Source organism: Somniosus microcephalus, chromosome 19, assembly GCF_052327205.1.
Source record: "Somniosus microcephalus isolate GS21.2 chromosome 19, FLI_Smic_1.0, whole genome shotgun sequence".
Taxonomy (NCBI): Eukaryota; Metazoa; Chordata; class Chondrichthyes; order Squaliformes; family Somniosidae; genus Somniosus; species Somniosus microcephalus.
In genome coordinates this window covers 24,751,380-24,775,684 of record NC_141005.1, presented here as the reverse complement: position 1 = coordinate 24,775,684, position 24,305 = coordinate 24,751,380, and the positions used below count along the sequence as shown (strand labels likewise).

The window sequence follows — 24,305 nt, the reverse complement described above, 5'->3', positions numbered from 1 at the left end:
CGTTTCAGGTCTGTGACCCTTCGTCAGAACTGGAAAAAGCTGGAGATGGGACAGGTTTTTAAGCAAGTGCAGGGGCAGGGAAAGGGGGGAGGGGAGGAAAGAACAAAAGGGAAGGTCTATGATAGGATGGAAGGCAGGAGAGATTAAGAGACATTAAGAGATAGTGCAAGACAAAAGGAGATGGTGGCACGGTGGCATAGTGGTTAGCACTGTTGCCTCACAGCGCCAGGGACCCGGGTTCAAATCTGGCCTCGGGCGACTGTCTGCGTGGAGTTTGCACATTCTCCCTGTGTCTGTGTGGGTTTCCTCCGGGTGCTCCGGTTTCCTCCCACAGTCCAAAGATGTGCAGGTTAGGTTGATTTGGCTATGATAAATTGACCCTTAGTGTTAGGGGATTAAATACGTGGGGTTACGGGGATAGGGTGGGATATGTGTCGGTGCAGGCTCGATGGGCCGAAATGGCCTCTACCTGCACTGTAGATTCTGTGATTCTGTAATGGGACAAGTTAAGAAACGAAAGATGGCTCTCGATCAGTGGTGTATCAGTATCAGTGGTGCCATGGTCACCACCACTTTCTACCAGACACTTTACAGCCTTCCGGCTTTAACATTGAGCTGAACAACTTTAGACCTTCACCACCGCTCCCATTTGCTCTCAGACAGCAGCTGCTGATAGTGGAGGATGGCTGTTCCAGGGTCACTGGGAGTGAAGGAGGTGTGGGCTGGTGCTTGGATCCCCTATCGGTGTATGGCCAGCAGGATGGTCCGCACCCCTGCGGTCCACCTGCCTTTCTTCCACCACATTTCGGGCCACGGCGACCCTCTCCGCATTCCCAGGTTTTCCACGCTGCCCTCCCTCTCTGCTATTCCGCTGTAACCATTTACACCTCCTCTGGAACCATCTCTTGTTTCTTTACTTGTCTTATTACCGGCCCCTTTTGCCTCGCACCATCATCCCTTCTGTCATTTAATCACTCCTTTAATTCCCTTTCTGCCTTCCCAGCCCCCTTTCCTCTGTAGTTGCTTAAAAGCTGCTCATCTCCAACATCTTCCAGTTCTGACGAAAGGTCATCAACCTGAAACGTGAACTCTGTTTCTCTCTCCACAGATGCTGCCTGAGCTGCTGAGTATTCCCAGCATTTTCTGTTTTTATTTCAGATTTCCAGCGTCCGCAGTATTTTGCTTGTGTTGGTGTACCTGTGGCAGATGTTTGATTGGTGCAAAGCTCACATGGTTAGTTAAGTTCCTGAAATGCTTAGCCACACCTGTCTTCTGCTTCTTGAGTCCAATCCACCTCCCACAGCCCTCCTAGGGAAGGGGCAGTGCCTGTAACTCAAGAGCCTCGCAGTTGTTTTACAAAAAGGGCGCAGGGAGGCTTGCCTCTAACTGTGTGCAGCACTCTCCAACCTCAGAAATACCCACAAAGTGAAGTGCTCGGATCCCTGTTGCTGTGCCAGCCAGCCAGCCAGGAGCTGCCGTCAGACGAGAGAAGAACCGGTTTGACCAACAACAAAAAACTTTGGTGTAAAATAAACCAGGATCAAAGAGGAGGAAAACAGTCAGGATTTTGCAATGGAACATTTGCCAACGGCGCTGGGGAGAAGTTCCTGGGTTTGGGGGAACAGTAGCAGCACAGAGGACTGGACTGAAGTGAGGAACAACTGTGTTTTGTTGTTGTTGATGTGTTGTATTAGCATGAGCGTGTTTAGTGTCAGAGAAGGGAGATTAACACTGCAGCACAATTAACTGGTGTCCCAATTCCAGCCCAGTGCTGTGGGGCGAGGGCTGCTGATCTTCAGCCCAAGTTGAGTGAATGTTTACCGTGAGCCCAGGAACAACTCCGCAGCTCCCAGACTTGCTGCGGCTTTGCCCGCAGTTTGGGGACTGGGGCAGATTTCTTGAGGATATCAGCTCCTCTGGGATATTCTTTCACCTTTTAGTGTCGGCTCAGGATAGAGACGGGGCAGAAGCCTGACCTCCCTGAAAGGATTTGAAAGAGAAAAAAAGAGGAATGTGTATTATCAGAGAGAGGAGAAAGAAAAATGGAAGTAATTGCCTGCAATCTCTTGGATTGGAGCAGCCTCGCAACCCCTCCTTTCCCCCACACTATTTAATGGGATATTCCCTGTTCTTTAAGGCGGGATCGTTCTGTGAATAAAGTTTGTTTCGAAAGTAAACACAAAGTTTATTAAGAGAGTTTATTAACTGGATGCACCGGGGACAGTCAGTCCCTGCACAAATGGAACACAAACATTCAGATTGATTTGTACTTTTTAAACTGGGTAACGCTATTGGAATGTTTAAAATACCAGAGCGAGTTCTAAAGATCAGGTGACGTTTTCTTAGTGCGGGTTGAAAGATTATTTTATTTACTTCCCTTTGAATAGACAGAGTCTTAACCAGTTAGAAACTAGTGCAGATCTCTTCAGTCCGGGCGCCTAATCCTCGCTCACTTCCTAGACTGGTGGAAAAGGCTGTGTTTTCAGAGTTCATTGCATTAAAAAGCAAACTAAACAGGGTTAAGCAAAGTACCTATGTCCCCTGCTTTCCCTGAAGGAAAGTCCCTTGCTAGTTCCATTAGGTGGCAGGTGTCTAACTCTGGGAGTGCTCCAGACGCCTGTATCTGAAACAAGTGATCATTATTCACATGTGGACAGCCAGTGTCGGTTATCTATTTGACCCATGGGCTGCAGCACAGATAAACCTGGTCCACGGAATTAGGACCACTGCTCATGTGATGGACAAACATCATGTTTCTGTGTTGTCATTTCTGCCCTCGGTGGCTCGCCACATGCCTGCACTTCCAGTGGTGATCACTGGATGGTGATCAGAGGCTCATTTTCCCTGTCCCTAGCCCAGACGGTGCTGAGGCCAGTTGTAGACCCAAGCCTCGGCCTTGGCTGAGGTCAGCATGAACTAGGGATTCAACTCACAGCCTCCCTGTTCTGTGTAACCGGGCTATATGAACATAAAAAATAGGAGTTTATATTTAAATTATATAACTTATATTGCATAACTTATAAACATAAGGTAGACACTCGCTTTACCTACTGAGCCATTATGGGAGCTTTGCTAAAAATAAAATCATCTGTCAGACTGCATCATGCAGATATGTCATTGCATCATGGAAGGGCTATATTTTAAAGTTCACATAATGTGATTAGGTGAATCTGCTGTGCAGCTGTTCCATTAACACAAAGATCATGTCTGTTTAATTTATTGAGGGATCTTTGTGGGAGGGGAGGGGGAACCGAACACTTTCTATTACAGACAACCACTGTTAGCATCAAGCCCTCCAACGTCAAAGCATGGGTTAGATGCAGAGTTAAACTCCCTCTACTCCATCCCAACAACATGCCTCAGCATCTCTTATATTTTAGTGTAACATTTCCATTTCACACACCAGCCATTCTGTGCTGTGACATCTGTGAGTGAGGTGAACAATTGGTGCCAAATTATGGGCATGTCTGTGCTGTGGGCCTGTACCCTTTAGGAACTGGTTGGAGACCAGAGACCAAACCCATTTTACATAGGACCTTCATAGTTAGCAGAGAGAGGAGACTTCCCCCTATCACTGTGAGCTGGATTCATCACGTCCGAGTTCCCCTCCAAGGCACACACCATCCTGACTTGGAATTATATTGGCCGTTCCTTCATCGTCGCTGGGTCAAAATCCTGGGACTCCCTCCCTAACAGTACTGTGGGAGTACCTTCACCACACGGACTGCAGCGGTTCAAGGCAGCAGCTCACCACCACCTTCTCGAGGGCAATTAGAGACGGGCAATAAATGCTGGCCTTGCCAGCGACACCCGCATCCCACGAACAAATTTTTAAAAATTCAAAAACCAATCTGAGAAATGAAAGGTCAGCGTGACTGTGCACCTGCCTCTTTAACCAGCGGGGGCATTACTTGGTGTAAGTGTGATGAATAGTCCCTTGTATATTTGCCCTGTTTGAACTCTTCAATTCCTGAAGAAATTATGGAACTAATGTGAAAAATGTTGATTTACGCTGTAAACGCAAGTGTGCAAGGAATTGCAGGTGGAAAGCAGTGTTTTGGGGAGACTGGTGTCTGGTACAACTGGCGACTTTAGGTTCAACGTTCTCTAATTCATTATCTGACCTTCCATTGCTGTATTTCTTTTGTCACCAATGTTCAATGGTGTTGCTGCTTCGGGCACTTATAATGGAGGTTGTGTTTATTTGTGGGAGTTTCGGCCAAGCTTTTGGTTATCTGTCCTAATGTCGCCTTATGTGGCTCGGTGGCAAAATTTGTTTTATAACCTTCCTGTGAAGGGCCTTGGGACATTTTGCGATGTTGATGGCGCTATATAAATACAAGTTGCTGTTGTTGGCTGATAGACTCCTCCCTTTGTCCAACAACATCTTGGAATCTGGGACAAAAAGCAATTTAGGTTCATTTGAAAAAGGAAGGTGATGAGCAAGTCGCAGTTTAATGAATTAAGACAGATTCAGTGAGTAACCTTTTAAAATCTTAATCCATTATATTTAGTGTATCAGCTTGAGAAATTGAATGACCACCCTCTCTTTGTGCTTGTCTATTCAGTTATTGTAAAACGTGATTCTGTTCCTTCATAGTTCTATACGATACTGCGGTGGATACAGTTTTCTATGGTGATTTTGAGGTTAGTTTTTAAAAATATTTTAACATTTTTACCCATCCAATTTTCTCCTCTCTCCTCCCCCTGAAGGTGTGACTTCTTTCTAGGGTTCTGTTCCACCCGTGATAGCAATCTACGAGTGGCCAGTTTATGTGAGCCGATACAATCGGTGTCAGTAGGCTATCCAACTGTGGAGGGGACCAGAGCTGAGCCAATCCTGTCCTGCCTACGTCAACATAGAAACATAGAAGATAGGAGCAGGAGTAGGCCATTCGGCTCCTTGAGCCTGCTCTGCCATTCAATTAGATCATGGCTGATCATCCAAATTCAGTACCCTGTTCCTGCTTTCTCCCCATATCCCTTGATCCCTTTAGCTTTAAGAAATATATCTAACTCCTTCTTGAATATATTTAATGAATGAACACATGCACACTTTCCAGCAGGGGGGGTCACTGAAACTTGTTCAGGATCAGCAACTGTGGCTAATTTCTTTCCCTTCCTGAGCCCATGGGCACTGAAATCAGTTGCTGCAAGTCCCACGATAGGCTAAGCACAAACAAGATCAAACCTGGGATCTTCCTGCTCTTTATGGCTGAGTTCCACATTGGCCAGTGCATTTGCTCACTTAGGCATTGCCTGAGACACTTAAGTTAACATTTTGTTGCTTTGAAGAGTGTTATACAATGAATTGCAGAAGGGATCGACTTTATTTTTCATTTTCCCACCAGTTTTCTATCCTCCAAGGAGATTCTTTTGTATAAAATTATGAGGGGCCTAGATGGATAGAGAGGACCTATTTCCCTTAGCAGAGAGGTCAATAACCAGGGGGCATAGATTTAAAGTAATTGGTCGGAGGTTTACAGGGAGTTGAGGAGAACTTTTTTTCACCCAGAGAATGGTGGGGGTCTGGAACTCACTGCCTGAAAGGGTGGTAGAGGCAGAAACCTTCATCACATTTAAAATGTACTTGGATATGCACTTGAAGTGCTGTAACCTACAAGGCTACGGACCAAGTGCTGGAAAGTGGGATTAGGGTGGATTACTCTTTGTTGGCCGGCGGACAAGATGGGCCAAATGGCCGCCTTCTGCGCTGTAAATTTCTATGATTCTTCTCCTGTGACTCTATGATTCTTTGCTGGATACAGTTCCACGGAAGACATGCAGTCCCTTATATCTTGCCCAAATAGCCACTATTATTTCTGTATAAGCCTTGATGATATTAGCAGGTCTTAGACTGGGGAGCACCTCAGCCAGGCTTGATCCTATCTCGATGACCAGACACATGCATTTCCAGCAGTTGTCACCAGATGGCACTCGAGCAATCAGCAGATTTTCCATTCCAATAACTCAAGGTAACTCCCCTGACCCCACCCCAGCTAAGATTAGTTAATTCAGCACAAACCAGGGACTGAACCTTGTTCTACATGATTCAGCTATTCATTTGCGAACCCCACTGAGAAATCAGTATCTGTGGTTCCCATTGGCAAATTCTTGAGTTCAGCAAAGATGCAGTGCTTCCCGTCAGAGGAGATGGGGGGACAGTTATGGATTATCACTGTTCTGCCCTCGCAACGCGCTTCTATGCAGAGCTAGACAGATAGCGAACAACTCGATATCTTCCAATAAAATCACAAGGCTTGACTTTTCTTGTAACGCTTTACTGAACGATTCTAATTGTAAAACTGAAATACAACACAGAAATGGAAGCACACATTAGTATACAGGCGCATAACTGATATGTATACACAGATTTAGGTACGCCTGAGCAACACAGTACATTTAGTAAACTGGGAGGCATTCTCTTTAAATTAGCCCTGTACATAGTGTATGAAAATACAGCTACTAGTTAATCAGCTAGGCAGAGAAAAGTTACAACTAAACATTTTCTACAACATACAGTGCACATTAATCATCCATAGCATTCTAAAATACTTACAGACAAACAATTTCCAAGACTCAAGCATGGGGACAATACAACTGCCCGGAGCCTGTGCTGCTGTAGGAGCACCGTGGTGTAGGTCTGTGTCCCAGCGAGGACTCCACGAGGACTACGTAGCAGTCCTGTGGGGAGCGTGATGACCTCATCACGCTCGGTAGCGTTGTCCGCGCTTGGGGCGTCACGTGATGCGCGTGGTCGCGTTTCTGGCCGTGGAGGCCGAAGTCGGGAGCGGGAGCTGGAGGCCAGGCTGAGCCGATGCTTGCCGCGGGAGCGGAAGATCGCGTCGCTCCCGGCGGCTGGTAGATGCGGCCAAAGACGCTAGGCCGGGCTGTGCCGGCAGCCTTTCTGGAAGGCCGAGTCGGGCCGGCAGCCGCCTCACGCACGTCACGTCGTACGTGCCGTGACGTCAGCACGCTACGTTGTACGTGACGTGACGTCAGCACGCTAAGGCGCGTCTTAAAGGGGCAATGGCCCTAAAAGGTAAGTTAAAGGGGCAACGGCCCCAACAGGTAGGTTATACATATATAAGTAAGTTAAATACATACAGTGAGGTTAAGTTAGAGGGAGAGGCAGCACAATCACTCTATGAATTTCCTCCAATCAGGGTTTAGATGGTGAACATTATAGATTTAGCTCTGTATTGTGGTTTCACACTCTGTGTGTCTCTCAATATTGTAGAATGTGTTACTCTTTCTCTCTACATATATATTATTGTTTCACTCCATGTTTCTCCATTGTGGTTTTACACTCTCTGTATTGTAGATTCACTCTCTGTTTCTCCACCTCTCTCTCTCTCTGGATTGTCTTTTTATGCTGTGTGCTCTCTCTCTCTGGATTGTCTTTTTATGCTGTGCTCTCTCTCTCTCTGGATTGCCTTTTTATGCTGTGTGCTCCCTCTCTCTGGATTGTCTTTTTATGCTGTGTGCTTTCTCTCTGGATTGTCGTTTTATGCTCTGTGCTCTCTCTCTCTCTGGATTGTCTTTTTATGCTGTGTGCTCCCTCTCTCTCACAGTATTATCGGGTCAGGCTCCATCATTGGGAATGCAGCATTGCAGCAGTTGGTACGACACCCAGAGGTAAATGCACATTTTAAATTTCCTGGGCCACTCAGGTTCCAACTTTCCTTCAATTCTTGGGTAACAGTCACACCACACAAGTGCCAGGCAATGACCATATCCAACAAGCGAGAGTCTAACCACTGCCCCATGACATTCAACGGCATTACCATCGCCGAATCCCCCACCATCAACATCCTGGGGGGTTCACCATTGACCAGAAACTTAACTGGACCAGCCACATAAATACTGTGGCAACAAGAGCAGGTCAGAGGCTGGGTATTCCGCGGAGAGTGTCTCACCTCCTGACTCCCCAAAGCCTTTCCACCATCTACAAGGCACAAGTAAGGAGTGTGATGGAATACTCTCCACTTGCCTGGATGAGTGCAGCTCCAACAACACTCAAGAATCTTAACACCATCCAGGACAAAGCAGCCTGCTTGATTGGCACCCCATCCACCACCTTAAACATCCACACCCTCCACCACCGGCGTACCGTGGCTGCAGTGTGTACCATCTACAAGATGCACTGCAGCAACTCGCCAAGGCTTCTTCGGCAGCACCTCCCAAACCCGCGACCTCTACTACCTAGAAGGACAAGGGCAGCAGGCGCATGGGAACACCACCACCTCCAAGTTCCCCTCTAAGTCACACACCATCCTGACTTAGAAGTATATCGCCGATCCTTCATCGTCGCTGGGTCAAAATCCTGGAACTCCCTCCCTAACAGCACTGTGGGAGTACCTTCACCACACGGACTGCAGCGGTTCAAGAAGGCAGCTCACCACCACCTTCTCGAGGACAATTTAGATGGGCAATAAATGCTGGACTTGCCAGTGACGCCCACATCCCATAAACAAATAAAAGAAAACTTGCCTACTTTGCAGTAATATACAAGAAGTTTTCCCTTACAACCACTGTGTCACACATCTCTCCTGCCCCCAAAGTGCTAAATCATCCAGGTGTACAGATCCAAGGGTGTTGGCCAGTCTGCAGGACCTCATTCAGGTGGCCATTCCTTACAGATGAGCCTATTCAACTATGGCGGGTATGTCACAACCGAGCCAGATTGTGCACACTTCCAAGCAGGAGGCTGTGGATAACAATCAGGAGCAGGGCGCCTGCCTGATATTCCCACTTGGTAGCCTGGGAGAACTGTTTAGAATTGGTATTCCCTCAGAGTCAGATCATCAAACATGACTGCTCCAAATGGCCCCGTTTTGCATTCGGCAATACCTTTAGCTCCTGAGCTATCGGTGGAACCTCTACCAGCCTCCGTTCAGCATTCAAAATATAGATGATTATTTCTGAATGTCAATGATAGCAGGATTTATGGGGAGTTTGACTATGTGTGGGTAGAGAGACCCCTGGATTGCTGTGTCATTGGGTAATCTCGACTGTATATTTGTTTTAATAACCTTTTTGTGAATTTTGTACTCAGCGAGGTGAGGAATGTTTAATGTTGGGCAATTTCCATTTCAGGCGCCGAGAATAAGCGTCCCAGTTATAAGGGTTCAATGTAAAATGAGTTTGAGGAAGTTTCAATCCAATTTCCCTGCAGACAGGGGCCTAAAGCACAAAACTGCCCACAACTGAACCAAATTGGCAATCGTGTCAAGTTAACCCTCATTACTCTCCCCCTCCCCCTTTATCCATGGTCTGGGGAGTGGTCAGCCGATACCTCCAGTCAAGAAATAGGGGAGGTCAAGAGGGCCTGAAGATGGGCAGAAAATAACCTACCACATTGGAGGAGGGTTTATCAAGAGCAATTATAGTTTTGCTTTGACCAACAAATTGTGAGCCATTGATTGTGTGTCCTTGTTGCTTCAGATACGCCCTTTGTTCTACCTGAGTTTGTCTGACCTGATGCTGGGGTTTTGCTGGTTGATTGGCGTGCTGCTCTACGGGGAGTCCTTCAGCGCTCGGAGCATCACCTGCTACAATCTTCAGGTGGTGGGCCAGGTACGCGTCTCGAGGCAAACGGGGGGTGGGAGAGAAGGGGCAGGGGGAAAGGCAATGCGGGAAGGTGGAGAGTATGAAAGGGAGAGTTGAAAATTTCCATAACATCTGCCAGATGTGTCAGCCAGTGGCTCAGTGGGTAGCACTCTCACCTCAGAGTCAGAAGGTCGTGGGTTCAAGTCCCACTCCAGAGACTTGAGCACAAAAATCTAGGCTGACACTCCCAGTGCAGTCCTGAGGGAGTGCTGCACTGTCGGAGGGGCCGTCTTTCAGATGGGATGTTAAACTTACGTCTGCTCTCTCAGGTGGATGTAAAAAATCCCATGCTGTTATTATCACATTGCTGTTTGTGGGAGCTTGCTGTGCACAAATTGGTTGCTGATTTTCCTACATTACAACAGTGACTACACTTCAAAAAGTACTTCATTGGCTGTAAAGCGCTTTGGGATGTCTTGAGGTCGTGAAAGGCGCTATATAAATGCAAGTCTTTAGAGGAAATTTTCACCCTTGTTAAAGATTTCAACAATCCCATTTATCTTTTATTTCTTGCTAATGTTCTCTAATTCTCTCCCGACCTCTGCTCTCCTCTGCCGACTCTTGCTGGAGTATAGTCCCACGGGTGTTGGTCACCCTCCGGTACCTCAACCAAGTGGCTGTTCTTGTGTAAGCCTTGCCAACTGAGAGTCCACAGGATATTTGATAGTGGTTGCATGACAGCCAAGCCAAATCCTATCCTCACCCAATTACCACACAGACACTTCCCAGCGAGCGTTGCTGTATAATGATCAAGAGCAGGAACCCTGGATGATTTCCCCCTCCCCAAGGCAGGGTGCCAGTTATAGCGTCTATACCGTCACCCCAGCTGGGATCAGACTATTACTCAATGAAGAGATGTATTGAGCTCCAACAAGGGACCAGCGGGATGCAGGTTCACTTGCTGATGGGCTGTGCTCCTGGTCTTGACTGCACCGCTCTGTAGAGGGGTCAAACACCGTCCCCAGACGGATGAAGCGAGAATCGGAGAGTATCGTATAACCTCTAAGAACAGAAATCGCGGAGACTTGGGAACAACCTGGGAGACGTTCAGCAGATAAGATTGGGAGAAGGAGAGAAAATAGATACAAATTGCAAAATAGAAATTATTTTCAACTTTCGTGGATGGACATGTAAACAAATCTACGTGCGAGTGCACACATTTTTCAGGGTAAAATGTGTGTATAAAGTAGCAATTGGAATAGAAGGTGGACAGTACAGCCACGGACACAGTGGCTGGTAGGGACAGGAGTAGATTTCAGCGTGAGGCTGCTGCAAATATATATTGGTTTGAGTCCCATGGCTTTGACACTTTTGACACCTCCAACCACAAGATTGGGCCCAGGCCAACTATGGGCAACAGAGTTACCTACTTTCCTTCCACTTTCTCCCCCAGTTACCACCCCCCTCTCCTGGAACACACACTCTTGTTGAGGTCCTGTTCATGGGCACCAGCAGCACTCCAACACCGCAGCCAAATGGCCATTCTTCGTGTGTCAGCCTGGCCAGTTCTTCGACCACAATTGCAACACTGGGACAGCAGGGTTGAGGCGCTGTCAGACCCAGTGGGTAAATGCCTCTGGCGTGTCCAAGTAGTTCCCAATCCAAGGAAGTGATCCAAGGAATCTCTAAATCTGGCTCTACTATGCAGAATTACGTAGAATGTACAGCACAGAAACAGGCCATTCAGCCCAACTGGTCCATGCCAGTGTTTATGCTCCACACGAGCCTCCTCCTACCCACCTCATCTCACCCTATCAGCATATCCTTCTATTCTTTTCTCCCTCATGTATTTAGCATCTATACTATTCGCCTCAACTACTACTGTGGGTAGCAAGTTCCACATTCTAACCACTCTCTGGGTAGTTTCTCCTCAATTCCCTATTGGATATATTAGTGATCATCTTATATTTATGGCAGCTAGTTTTGATCTCCCCCACAAGTGGAAACACCTATACCAGAAGTTTCACTACCACATGAGCCATGAGGCAATAAATAGATTCTTCAAGATCTTTTTTTCGAGGCTGTTGAAGTCATGAGGTCGCTCTAATGCTGCACAATCTGTATTGCAGGTGCTGTACATCTCATCTTTCTGCTACACCCTGAACTACACCTGGTGCCTGTACAGTGATCTGAGGACAAAGATTCACATGATGGTGAACGACACGTCTTCCCTGGTGAGTGTTTCTTTAAATTACAGCTGTTAAGTACAGGGATCATTCCTCCCTCCCCACCTCCTCGCCCCTGTCCAAAAGGTATCCTTTAAATAGTTTTCATTTTATTTATTAAGGTGAACTTTTACCGATGGCCTTGTTGCCCCTTAAACCGTTGACTCCCCCCCCAAGAGCGCTGACTGAGGCTGGGTTCTGGTCCACAAGTGGTACCTCGCCCCAAGTGGCCACTATTTGTGTGTGAGCCCAGCCAGATCCACAGATTGGCGAGGCCTATGCAGTGATCACAAGCAAGAACTCTGTCTAGCCCCAGGGGTCCTGAGGCCAACTGTAGCTTATCCTCCTGCGAGCCCGGCTGAGGCCAGTTAGCAGCAGAGCCCAGGGTCAAACCTGGCAACTTCCTCGTCCATATGGTTCCGTTCCACTCTCCTTGGTGCATTCACTCTCTGGTCCTTTGGGAAGTGAGTGTTCCCTTTTGAATAATTTTATTTTGATTTCCCCCTGTGGTGAAATGTTTGGGAGTCTGCGAGTGTCACCCGTGGCTGTATCTCTTTAGACAGCCTCCATAACTGTGCCTATTTCTGCAACATAAACAGAAAATGCTGGAAATACTCAGCGGGTCAGGCAGCATCTGTGGAGAGAGAAACAGAGTTTCAGCCTGTGTTAAAGTTGTCGTCGTACGTGTCTTCACACTGTTCCCTTTGGGGAACTGTATGAAGTGGTGGGAGGATTACTGGCCGCGTTAACGCTCCTTCCGTGACCGTAACCATCTTCGTACCAGCCATTAGGGTGGTCAGTGCTATGGTGGGAGGGTTTTACGGGCTCCCACAACCCATACGAGGGGGGGGCCACCCACACCCACAGACACAAGTATCCCGCTGGATGTCAACCCAGAATTTAGAGCCGGAGCTCCGACTCCACTTGCCGGGACTGTCTGAAGTGGGGTTCGAAACTCTACGCCTACTGGCCCAGCGGCCCAGGCCCACTCCTTGTGTTAAAGTGTGGTCAATTGTTTACTTATTACACTCTTGGTGTCTGGGTCGTATCAGTCTACCCTTAAATCCACTCCAGCTCTTGTGTCCCACTAGCTAAATGCATTATTTTTTATTTACAAGCCTCAGTTTGATCTATCAGTCCCTATTGGCTTTTTGTAACAATAGCGTTGGTACCGGGGTGAGACTAGAGTGGAGAGCTCCCGATGAAGAGTTTGCACCTGTACAAGGAGGATGGCCCGAGCCTCCGGCTCGGCTGTAAATTCTATGATTCCGCGACTCTCCTGTATTTTAGTTACATTAGTGTTACAATGCCAGGTGTGATTGGAACAGTTTGTACAGTCAGGGGTGCGGTTTTTTTTTGTTTATTTTCCTGCTCTCCTCTCCTGCAGCCACTGATTTCTTTCTATGGGGCAGTTGCACCAATCTCTGGCGCCTCAACCCAAATGAGCGTCCGCCACGTGAGCCCCGAGCAGTGCAGGCTAGTCCACCGCCAAGGATGTTGCAGCCAATTCTGATCCTGTTTTCATCTGACATCCGGCCTCATGCACTTTGCAGCAGGATTCCCCTGGATAGCGGGGATCAGGAGCAGGAACCCTGCTTGAATTTTCCTTCCTCTAGCCCAGGGGCGCCTTAGGACTGTTGTAGTTCCCCTAATGCCAGCCTGGCTGGAATGAGCTAACACAGTGCAGGCCAGAAATCAAAGCTGGGACCCTCCTCGTCTGTGTGACCCAGTGCATTTCAACTCCAACCCAACTGGGGGAAGCTCATTCTGCTTTACAATAGCTGTCTGTAAATCATATCATTAACCATTACTGTTCTTAATCTCATGGTTTCACGTTGAGAATTTACTTTCTTTCTTGTACTTGTAAGATTTCAAAAATGATATTTTAAAAAATTGACGGAGTTGATTGATGTTCCGTGGCTCTGATCTTGTTATTTCTGTTCTGTTTTGAGAAGTTGGCAGAAAGCAGTGGGAGACTGAACAGGATCCTAATAATCTTTTCCAGGTAAATAGGCACAATTGTTTTTTGCCCATTGCCCTTCTCTCTTTTGAAGTTGCCGACTCTCTGCTGGGATATGGTTCCATGGGTTTCAGACACCTCGCTAAAGCACCCATTAGAACATAAGAAACAGGAGCAGGAGTAGGCCAATCGGCCCCTCGAGCCTGCTCCACCATTCAATAAGATCATGGCTGATCTGATCCTAACCTCAAACCTTCTATCACTCTGCATCCACCCGAACCCATGTGATCTCCCGGGAGAGGCGAAAAACCAAATAAAGACCCAATGGCCAATTTGGGAGAAAAAAATCTGGGAAATTCCTCTCCGACCCATCTAGGCGATCGAAATTCTTCCAGGAGATCACTCTGTCCCTATATTTTCTACAGTATTTACCTTCTGTAAAGGCGATCTCCACCCCAGCCAGGAACAGGAATAAAACCATCTCCTGAAATCTAACACAGAATTAGAACACAGTAGGAGCAGAACCAGGCTACACGGCCCCTGGGCCCACTCCACTACCCACAGGGCTATGACCATTCCGAACCTAGACTCATGTCCAATTTCCTGCCCGCTCCCCGTAACCCTTAATTCCCTTTACTTCTAGGAAACTATCTATTTCTGTTTTAAATTTATTTAATGATGTAGCTTCCACAGCCTTCTGGGGCAGCAAATTCCACAAACCCACCACCCTCTGAGTGAAGAAGTTTCTCCTCATCTCAGTTTTGAAAGAGCAACCCCTTATTTTAAGATTATGCCCCCTAGTTCTAGTTTCACCCTTCATTGGGAACATCCTCACCGCATCCACCTGATCAAGCCCCTTCACAATCTTATATGTTTCAATAAGATCGCCTCTCATTCTTCTGAACTCCAATGAGTAGAGTCCCAATCTACTCAACCTCTCCTCATATGACCACCCCCTCATCCCCGGGATTATGCATGGGTGAACCCTCAGCTATTCGGCCATGGAGGGCATTACAGCCAACCCCACTCTTGTCCACACACACCTCATTTTCTCCTCTCTAACTCAGGGGCTCCCAGGCCAATTGTAGCAGCCTGGTTGGATCAGCTAATGCCCTGCAAATCGGGGACCTTTTTATCTCTGCTCATCTGGACACCCTCGTCCATTTTTTATGGGATCTGGGCGTCACTGGCAAGGCCATCATTTATTGTCCATCCCTAGTTGCCCTTGAGAAGGTGGTGGTGAGCCACCTTCTTGAACCGCTGCAGTCTGTGTGGTGATGGTATTTCCACAGTGCTGTTAGGTAAGGAGTTTTTCTAGTGGTTTGTTACAACTGAGTGACTTGCTAGGCCATTTCAGGGGGTAGTTAAGAGTCAACCAAATTGCTGTGGGCCTGGAGTCACATATAGGCCAGACCAGGTAAGGACAGCAGATTCCCTTCCAGGTTTTTACAACAATCCAATAGTTTCATGGTCACCATTACTGATACTAGTTTTTTATTCCAGATTTATTTAATTAACTGAATTTAAATTCCCCAGCCGCCATGGTGGGATTTGAATTCCCATCTCTGAGATCATTAGTCCAGGCCTGTTGAACTACTAGCCCAGTGACATTACCACTACGCTACCATTCCCAATCAGGGTTACCTCCAGACTCGGCTATTTCAATGCTCTCCTGGCCGGCCTTCACCCTGCGTGAACTTGAGCTCATCCAAAACTCTGCCGACTGTATTCTAACTCGCACCAAGTCCCGTTCACCCATCACCCCTGTGCTCGCTGACCTACATTGGCTCCTGGTCTGGCAATGCCTCGATTTTAAAATTCTCATCCTTGTGTTCAAGTCCCTCCATGACCTCGCCCCTCCCTATCTCTGTAACCTCCTCCAACCCTACAACCCTCCGAGATCTCTGTGCTCCTCCAATTCTGGCCTCTTGCACGTCCCTGATTTTCATCGCTCCACCATTGGCGGCCATGCCTTCAGCTGCCTGGGCCCTAAGTTCTGGAATTCCCTCCCTAAACCTCTCCGCCTCTCTCTCCTCCCTCTCCTCCTTTAAGTCGCTCCTTAAAACCTACGTCTTTGACCAAACTTTTGGTCACCTGTCCTAATATCTTTTTATGTGGCTCGGTGTTAGAGGTTTGGCAGGTAACGCTCCCGCGAAGCGCTTTGGGATGTTTTACTACGTTAAAGGTGCTATATAAATACAGGTTGTTGTTGTTGTTGTACATGAATAATGATGTTGAACATTTAATCCACTAGAGGGAGCCGGAATTTCCACAATGCAGAACTTTTCCTGGCAGAGGATAAAGTTTGCCCCACAACCCAGCAATGTCCCTCACATAATCATAGAAACAGAGACACAAAATGTAGACCATCACATCCAGCCTGTTCACGCAGCAACAAATAAGCAACATCTGCTTCAGCATGAACCTGCTGCAGCGACCGACATGGGGGTCAAGGGTTGGACCAAAGGACCTGGTTTTTGAGTAGGGTGGGAATTTCAAAAACATAAACCGAACACCAGAAGTCTGATTTTCTTTTTCCCAAAATAGAAATCCATTTTTCTCACTTATGCTTGTTACCCTTGATGTGTAGGCGATCATTATTAAAGATAGCAAGATTAATATCAAGTCATTAACCCTACCCCCTTTGCCATATCTCTTTTCCATCTGTTTTACGGTTGGGAATGGGGGCAGAACGAATTGGAGGGCACGGTGCAATTCGCGCTAGAATTCATGGAGGTTGTTGACTCCCAATAGGAACTGGATTGAAGCTGCCTGAGGCTTATTTTAGTCAGGACCCTTACAGCCAGCCAGTTGAGAAAAGAGGCTTTCACCCCCTTTAACTCCTCAGATATTTTCTCTTGCAGTTTGATTCCTCTCCTACTGATGGTGCCTGTATTTTGTGTTGGAAATGGATACAATTGTTACACCAACTACAGCAACTCGTAAGTAACGTATATCACAACATGACCACCTTGTGGTATTGTTAAGAACTAACAAAGCTCTGATGTCCTCTCCATATCCTCTTCATTACCAAGACCGCCTACTTCCAACTCCGTAACATCGCCCGTCTCCGTCCCCGCCTCACCTCATCCGCTGCTGAAGCCCTCATCCCTGCCTTTGTTACCTCTCGACTCGACTATTCCAACGCTGTCCTGGCCGGCTTCCCACCTTGCACCCTCTGTAAACCTGAGCTCATCCAAAACTCGGCTGCCCCGTGTCCTAACTCGCACCAAGTCCCGTTCACCCATCACCCCTGTGCTCACTGACCTACATTGGCCCCTGGTCCGGCAACGCCTCGATTTTAAAATTCTCTTTTCAAATCCCTCCAAGGCCTCACCCCTCCCTATCGCTGTAACCTCCTCCAGCCCTCCGAGATCTCGGCGCTCCTCCAATTCTGGCTTCTTACACAGCCCCGATTTGCTTCGCTCCACCATTGGTGGCCGTGCCTTCAGTTGCCGAGGCCCTAAGCTCTGGAATTCCCTCCCTAAACCTCTCCGCCTCTCTCACTCCCTCTCTGTTAAGTCACTCCTTAAAACCTACCTCTTTGACCAAGCTTTTGGTCACCCGTCCTAATATCTCCTTACGTGGCTCGGCGTCAGATTTTGTTTTGAAAAACGCCTCGGGATGTTTTACTACGTTAAAAGCGCTATATAAATGCAAGTTGTTGCTGTTGTTGATGTGATTGGTGCATTTTCAGGCCGTCAGCACGGGCAGGTGGCTGATTTCTGGGGAAGGTGTCTGGCTCCTGGGCAGGTAGCTAACTCCCAGGTAGGGATCTGACACCTGGGCCGGTGCCGGACTCCCGGACAGGTAGCTGATTTCCAGGCAGGTGTCTGACCGCTAGGCAGCTGCTACTCTGTCTTCAGCCTCCGATCGGAAAATATGGGCCATCATCTCTACTGGAACTGGACTCGTAGGGTTTTATGACACTATGCAGCGCTGTACCTTTGTGAAGTTGAGCCACGTGCTGTACATTTATTATTTTATTGCTCACCTGTCTTTGCTTATTTACAGTAATGGCACGAATGACATTATACAGCAAAAAAAAACTAAGGAGGGAAAGGGCAACATTTCTACAAGTGCCCGACTGTTACAGCGCTGTAGCTTGTTCATAAAACTGGTCAGCTCAGGAAGGGGTTAGTTAAGTGATCAAAGATGGATTATTTTCACTGGTACCGTATTACCAGGTATCTTTTGGCCTGATGGCACCTCAGTTATTTCTATTAAATGGCTCATTTCATTATCAGATTATGGATCAGTTTGTAATTTCTCAATGTAAAACTTAGAATTTGTTCTACTGGAGGTTTTCTATTTCTTTATGTATTGGACGCATATGACAATTATATGTCAAAACTTTTTATCAAACAACATAGGCTTGGACTTCACGTGATAGGCGGTATTCACGATATAACCATGTCTGGAAAAAGAAAGGACTTTGCTAAAAAAACACAAAGTGGTGCTGTAGTAATGAGGTCTACTTCGATCTGCCCTCATCACCGCATAGATTGAAAACCAGGGTTGGGCAGGAATTCCACCGATCCAACCAGGTCAGCGGTTTGTGGATTCGAGCACCAGTCCAACACCCGAGTACAATCCAGTGCAGTACCGAGGGAGTGCTGCATTGTCTGATAAGCTATCCTTTGGGTGAGACATTTAACCAATCTGCTTGTTCCAGTGGTTGAGATGACAATAAAAATATCCCTTGGTGCACTTTTCTAAGAAGAATTTTCCTGGTGTTTGATTCAACATTGCCTTTCAACTGACACCTCCCAAAATAAAAACAATTAACTGGCTGTTCATCGAATTTGCTGTCAGAAAGATTTTGATGTGCACAAATTGGCTACTGCAGAACAACAGCGACTGCATTAAAAAAAAATGACTTCACTGAAAGAAAGACTTGCATTTATATAGCACCTTTCACGACCACCGGATGTCTCAAATCACTTTACAGTCAATGAAGTACTTTTTGAAGTGTAGTCACTGTTGTAATGTGGGAAACGCGACAGCCAATTTGCGCACAGCAAGCTCCCACAAACAGCAATGTGATAATGACCAGATAATCTGTTATAGTGATGTTGGTTGAGGGATAAATATTGTTCAGGACACCGGTGATAACTCCCCTGCTCTTCTTTGAAATAGTACCATGGGATCTTTTATGTCCACCTGAGAGAGCAGACAGGGCCTCGGTTTAACATCTCATCTGAAAGACGGCACCTCCGACAGTGCAGCACTCCACTGAAGTGTCAACCTAGATTTTTTGTGCTCAAGTCCCTGGAGTGGGACTCAAACCCACAACCTCTTGACTCAGAGACTGAGTGTGCTACTAACTGAGCCACAGCTGACAAGAGGAATTATGCACCCACAAACCACAGCACGGTGGCATAGTGGTTAGCACTGTTGCCTCACAGCGCCAGGGACCCGGGTTCGAATCCGGCCTCGGGTGACTGTCTGTGTGGAGTTTGCACATTCTCCCCGTGTTTGCGTGGGTTTTCTCCGGGCGCTCTGGTTTCCTCCCACAGTCCAAAGATGTGCGGGTTAGGTTGATTGGCTATGATAAATTGACCCTTAGTGTTAGGGGGGATTAAATACGTGGGGTTACGGGGATAGGGTGGGATATGTGTTGGTGTAGGGGTTACGGGGATCGGGTGGGATATGTGTCAGTGCAGGCTCGATGGGCCGAAAATGGCCTCTATCTGCACTGTGGGGTTTCTGTGATTTCTGTGAAACCCATCTCCCGGCACTCTGCACAACGAGTTGTAAAGAGCTACTAACAAGAATGACTCTGAATAATTGCTGCCACCAGTGGAGTATTGAGCCCTACAGTTCAGGAATGTGGTCGGTTCAATCTTTGGTCTGTGTTGAGTCAGCTGATCTCAGCCCAGGCGGCTCATTACTGCACCAGGTGATCGGTGTGGCCACGAGCCATCTGGTTACTGATTCACTGGTTGAAAAATTTCTACCTGGAATTGTTTTTGCTCTCTTCGTTTATCTCTGCATGCTATCCTGGGGAGGGGCTAAAGGTTACAGGAGCAGAAGGTTGATGTCTCTCTTGTCTGGTTGACCACAGGTGCCTCCTCCTGCACACTGGAAAGCTCGAACTGAACAGCAGTTATAATAAGGTCCATGAGTCCGCATGTCACATTGTGTACCTGTACAGCACCATCACCTCCCTCGCTACCTTCTGCTTTACTTTACTCGGACTTGTGGTAAGGATTATTTACTTTATGTTATAGTTCCCCCTCCTCCATTTTAAATGTATGTGTTTCCTATTGATTAGCTGGATTGCCTGGATGAGATTGGAGGTAGATGACTGGCTGCCACTTCCTTTTGAGATACCCGTTGGAAGATGCACAAGAGTGATTGGCAGATTCGTGCTACATAGAAATACACAGAAGTTATAACACGGACACAATCCATTCAGCCCAACAGTAAGGGTTGGAGTTTGCCCTCCACATGATCAAATAGTCCTAATTACATTTACCCGCCCTGTTCCCATATCCCTTCATCCACCTTTCCAATCTAATCTTGAATCTTGACATCGTTTCTGTCTCAAACACTAGCCCTGGAAGTGAATTCCACAGCCTCACAACCTGCTCAATATCCATCCTATGGTGTGGCGCCCAATACTGTATACATTCTCTAACTGAAGTCTTATTAAGGTTTTGTACAGACTCTTCATTACCTCTTGGTTTTTTTAATTCTATAGTTCTTGTGATAAAACCTAGAATTCCATTAACTTTTTTTTACAGTCTTATTAACCTGAGGAGCTGCCTTTAATGTCCTGTGAACCTGTACCCCCAAACCCCTCTGCTCTTTCACAGCACCGAGCCTACTTCCATTCAGAGTATAATTACTGCTGTTATTCTTTTCACCAAAATGTCTCACCACACACTTACCAACATTGAATCCCATCTGCCACTTTTTAACCCATTCCTCCATCTTATCAATATCCCTTTGCAGCTTATTTTGGTCTTTCTAAAGAATTAACTATTTAGGTATAATCTGCAAATTTCAACAGTACTCCCTTTAGTCCTATGTCCAAATCATTGATATACACAGTGAACCCAGAACTGAACCCTGTGGGACACCACTACTCACTTCCGACCACTCTGAAAAACTGCCCTCAACCCCATCTCTCTGTTTTCTCCCTTCTAACCAATTTTGAATCCAATTTTCGATCCTCTCCCTAATTCCACACCCCTTAATCATTAACATTCAGGCTTGGGCTGATAAGTGACAAGTAACATTGGCGCCACACAAGTGCCAGGCACTGACTATCTCCAACAAGGGGGAGTCTAACCACCACCCCTTGACATTCAACAGCATTACCATCACCGAATCCCCCACCATCAACATCCTGGGGGGTCACCATTGACCAGAAACTTAACTGGACCAGCCACATAAATACTGTGGCTACAAGAGCAGGTCAGAGGCTGGGTATTCTGCGGCAAGTGTTTCATCTCCTGACTCCCCAAAGCCTTACCACCATCTACAAGGCACAAGTCAGGAGTGTGATGGAATACTCTCCACTTGCCTGGATGAGTGCAGCTCCAACAATACTCAAGAAGCTCGACACCATCCAGGACAAAGCAGCCCGCTTGATTAGCACCCCATCCACCACCTTAAACATTCACTCCCTCCACCACCAGCGCACTGTGGCTGCAGTGTGCACCATCTACAAGATGCATTGCAGCAACTCGCCAAGGCTTCTTCGACAGCACCTCACAAACCCGTGACTTCTACCACCTAGAATGACAAGGGCAGCAGGCGCATGGGAACACCACCACCTGCAAGTTCCCCTCCGAGTTACACACCATCCTGACTTGGAAATATATCGCCGTTCCTTCATCGTCGCTGGGTCAGAATCCTGGAACTCCCTCCCTAACAGTACCTTCACCACATGGACTGCAGCGGTTCAAGAAGGCGGCTCACCACCACCTTCTCAAGGGCAATTAGGGATGGGCAATAAATGCTGGCCTTGCCAGCGACGCCCACATCCCAGGAATGAGTAAAAAAAATTCTAAGAGGTTTGTCAAGCAAGATCATCCCTTCTGAAATCCATGCTGGCTACTTCTAACTAATTTATCTAGATATACATGGTAATTTCATAATGAATTAAAGACTCTAAAACTTTCCATACCTCAGATGTTAAACTAACTACCTGGATTACCTCTGTCTTCCTTTTTAAAGCTGGGTAGTAGTACGTTAGCCACTCTCCAGCACATAACCACACTCAGTAGAGCCCCGAAATATAGGACCTAGGAAGTACCTCCGTACTGCACTGGAGTGACAGCCTAGATTTTGTGCTTAAATTTCTGGAGTGGAATTTGAACACAGAACCTTGTGACTCAGAGGCGAGGATGCTACCCACTGAGCCACAGCTAACATCACATAGTGGGGCTGCCCTCGGAGCTAGTGCTGTAAAATAAACAGGGTGTAACTGGCCTTCCCTCTGTTTCATTTCCTTAGAAGGGAGTTTTTCTATTGACTAAATTTAACCGTTCTGCAATCTGTGGTGGTTACAGTAGGTGGTGTACGGAGGTGTGAGTGTGAATGCAAATGTTGTTTGGGAGTAGATTTTTTTTAATGCATAGTTCCCTTTTCTAAATACAGAAAATGATGGGGCTAAATTTATGATGTGAGTTGGACTGGTCCGTGACCAATGCTTTTGGCTGATACGGAGTTTTTGTGTGTTTTTTTTTGGCTAATTATCACCCCCTCTCCTGAAGACACCTCCTGAGATACGATTCCACAGGTACCCTCTGGGTTTTACCCAGTTGACCATGTACGAGGTTAGACGCTGCGTGTCCATGAGACACTTGACCATGAGGGCACCACAGCTGAGTCTGACCCTGTCCTCACCCGCCACGCACACCTCCAGAAGGAGCCACTGGATAGGGATCAGACTACCTGATTCTTTAGCTCCTTTGTTGAAGGCTATTGAGGCCCATTGTAGCGCCGCAAGTGCTGCCATGATTGGAATCAGCTAAAGCAACACAGGCTGGGGATCAAGGCCGAGCTTTCTGGTTGTATTATTCCGCCTTTGGCGGCCGTGCCTTTAGCTGCCTCGGCCCTAAGCTCTGGAAATGCCTCCCTAAACCTCGCCACCTCTACCACTCTCTCCTCCTTTTAAGTCACTGCTTAAAACCTACCTCTTTGACCAAGCTTTTGGTCACCTATCCTATTATCTTTTTGTCGGTCGAATAGCCTCTCACTTGCACATTTGGCATTAATTAAAAACAGTTCGGCCACTGGACTCGATGGAGGTAGTTTTATTGACCTACTACCAATCACAAGCAATGCTTAACATACATTAGGTATAAACAGTAAAAACTCATACTCATCTGTGCCAGGATGCAAAGGTGATCAATCTTCCTCCTATCAGTGGCACTGGCGTCACGAATCGGCCGAGAGCTCTGCCTGGCTGGGTGCTTGGCTTCCCTTATATTGGGTTTGCATGCGTGTCTTGCACAAGTACCCGCGAGAACCTCGTTCTCCTCCGTACCATACTCAGTACGGAGATGTTTAATACGGATTATGCACAGGGTCTGGAAGGTTGATGATCTCACCCACCAGGACAACCACAAGGCCTGTTGTTACAAGATGTAATACAGTAATTGAGTTAAGTAACAGAGAACAGGCCTTGAACTGGTAACACACCAGGCCTCCCTTTCTCCTTGTGTAAGCTGCTGGGTTGGCCGTTTTCAAGCCTCTACTAGCAGTTTTTAGTCATTAACAAATCCAGGAGCCTTTGCTTCGCTAACTTAGCTAGTTTCCCAAAGCATGCTGGATAAAGGCACTAAATACATTTTTCACATTCTTTATGTGGCTCAGTGTCAAATTTTGCCTGATAATCGCTCCTGTGAAGTGCCTTGGGTTGTTTTTACATTGTTAAAAGCGCTGTATAAATTCAAGTTGTTGTTTGACTAAAATATTATAGCACACAGAAACCTTTTGTTAGAATCACTGTGACTGATTGTCTAAAGGTTAACTACTTTGAACTTTTCATTTTCCATTCCTCTCTGTAGATTCTTCTAATTAAATCCCGCATCCTTTATAAGAAACTGGTGACTCTGACTGGGTTTCTCGGAGACCAGCAGTGGGCAAAGATCAGCGTGATTGAACGGCGAGTCTTTCTGTATCCCACAGCTTTTTTCTTCTGTTGGGGACCAGGTTAGTGGGAGTCTGGATGGGTGGTCCTGCCTGTCCCCGTGACTCTGTTTGTGGGCGCGACAATGGACCAAATTAAGGGTGGGACATTGGAGCGCCAACATGCTGCTCCGTGACTTGGCTACTTGAGATGTGTCAAGAGGACACCAAGTGACTCGTACGACTCATAGGTGCCTCAGGGCCAGCTCCTGTGCGTTGTGCTGTAAACTAAAATAAGCTGCACATCCCACAGCAGGGGATCGCCAGGAGCACAAGCTGTGTTGGTGATGGATGGGCTGCAGTTTATCTCAGATAGGTACAGTGGTAAGCCTCCATGAGATGTATACACGAGATGAAAAGCATTGTTTGGGTGGTATGTTAGCCATGTCATCATGCGTACTTCTCTCTTTTTTATTATT

At 47.0% G+C, this 24,305-nt stretch overlaps 1 protein-coding gene across 1 annotated transcript in view; it reads left to right on the top strand.

The window, feature by feature from the left end:
* The first annotated feature begins 1,292 nt into the window (after positions 1-1,292).
* tmem116 (transmembrane protein 116) overlaps positions 1,293-24,305 on the top strand; it is a 32,131-nt gene continuing 9,118 nt past the window's right edge. Inside the window, exons 1-9 of the mRNA XM_085961390.1 lie at positions 1,293-1,650; positions 4,601-4,647; positions 7,575-7,638; positions 9,448-9,579; positions 11,682-11,786; positions 13,733-13,782; positions 16,602-16,679; positions 19,805-19,943; positions 23,766-23,910. Of these exons, the coding sequence (XP_085817516.1) occupies positions 1,573-1,650; positions 4,601-4,647; positions 7,575-7,638; positions 9,448-9,579; positions 11,682-11,786; positions 13,733-13,782; positions 16,602-16,679; positions 19,805-19,943; positions 23,766-23,910 (838 nt within the window). The 5' untranslated portion in view covers positions 1,293-1,572. The remainder of the gene's footprint in view (positions 1,651-4,600; positions 4,648-7,574; positions 7,639-9,447; positions 9,580-11,681; positions 11,787-13,732; positions 13,783-16,601; positions 16,680-19,804; positions 19,944-23,765; positions 23,911-24,305) is intronic.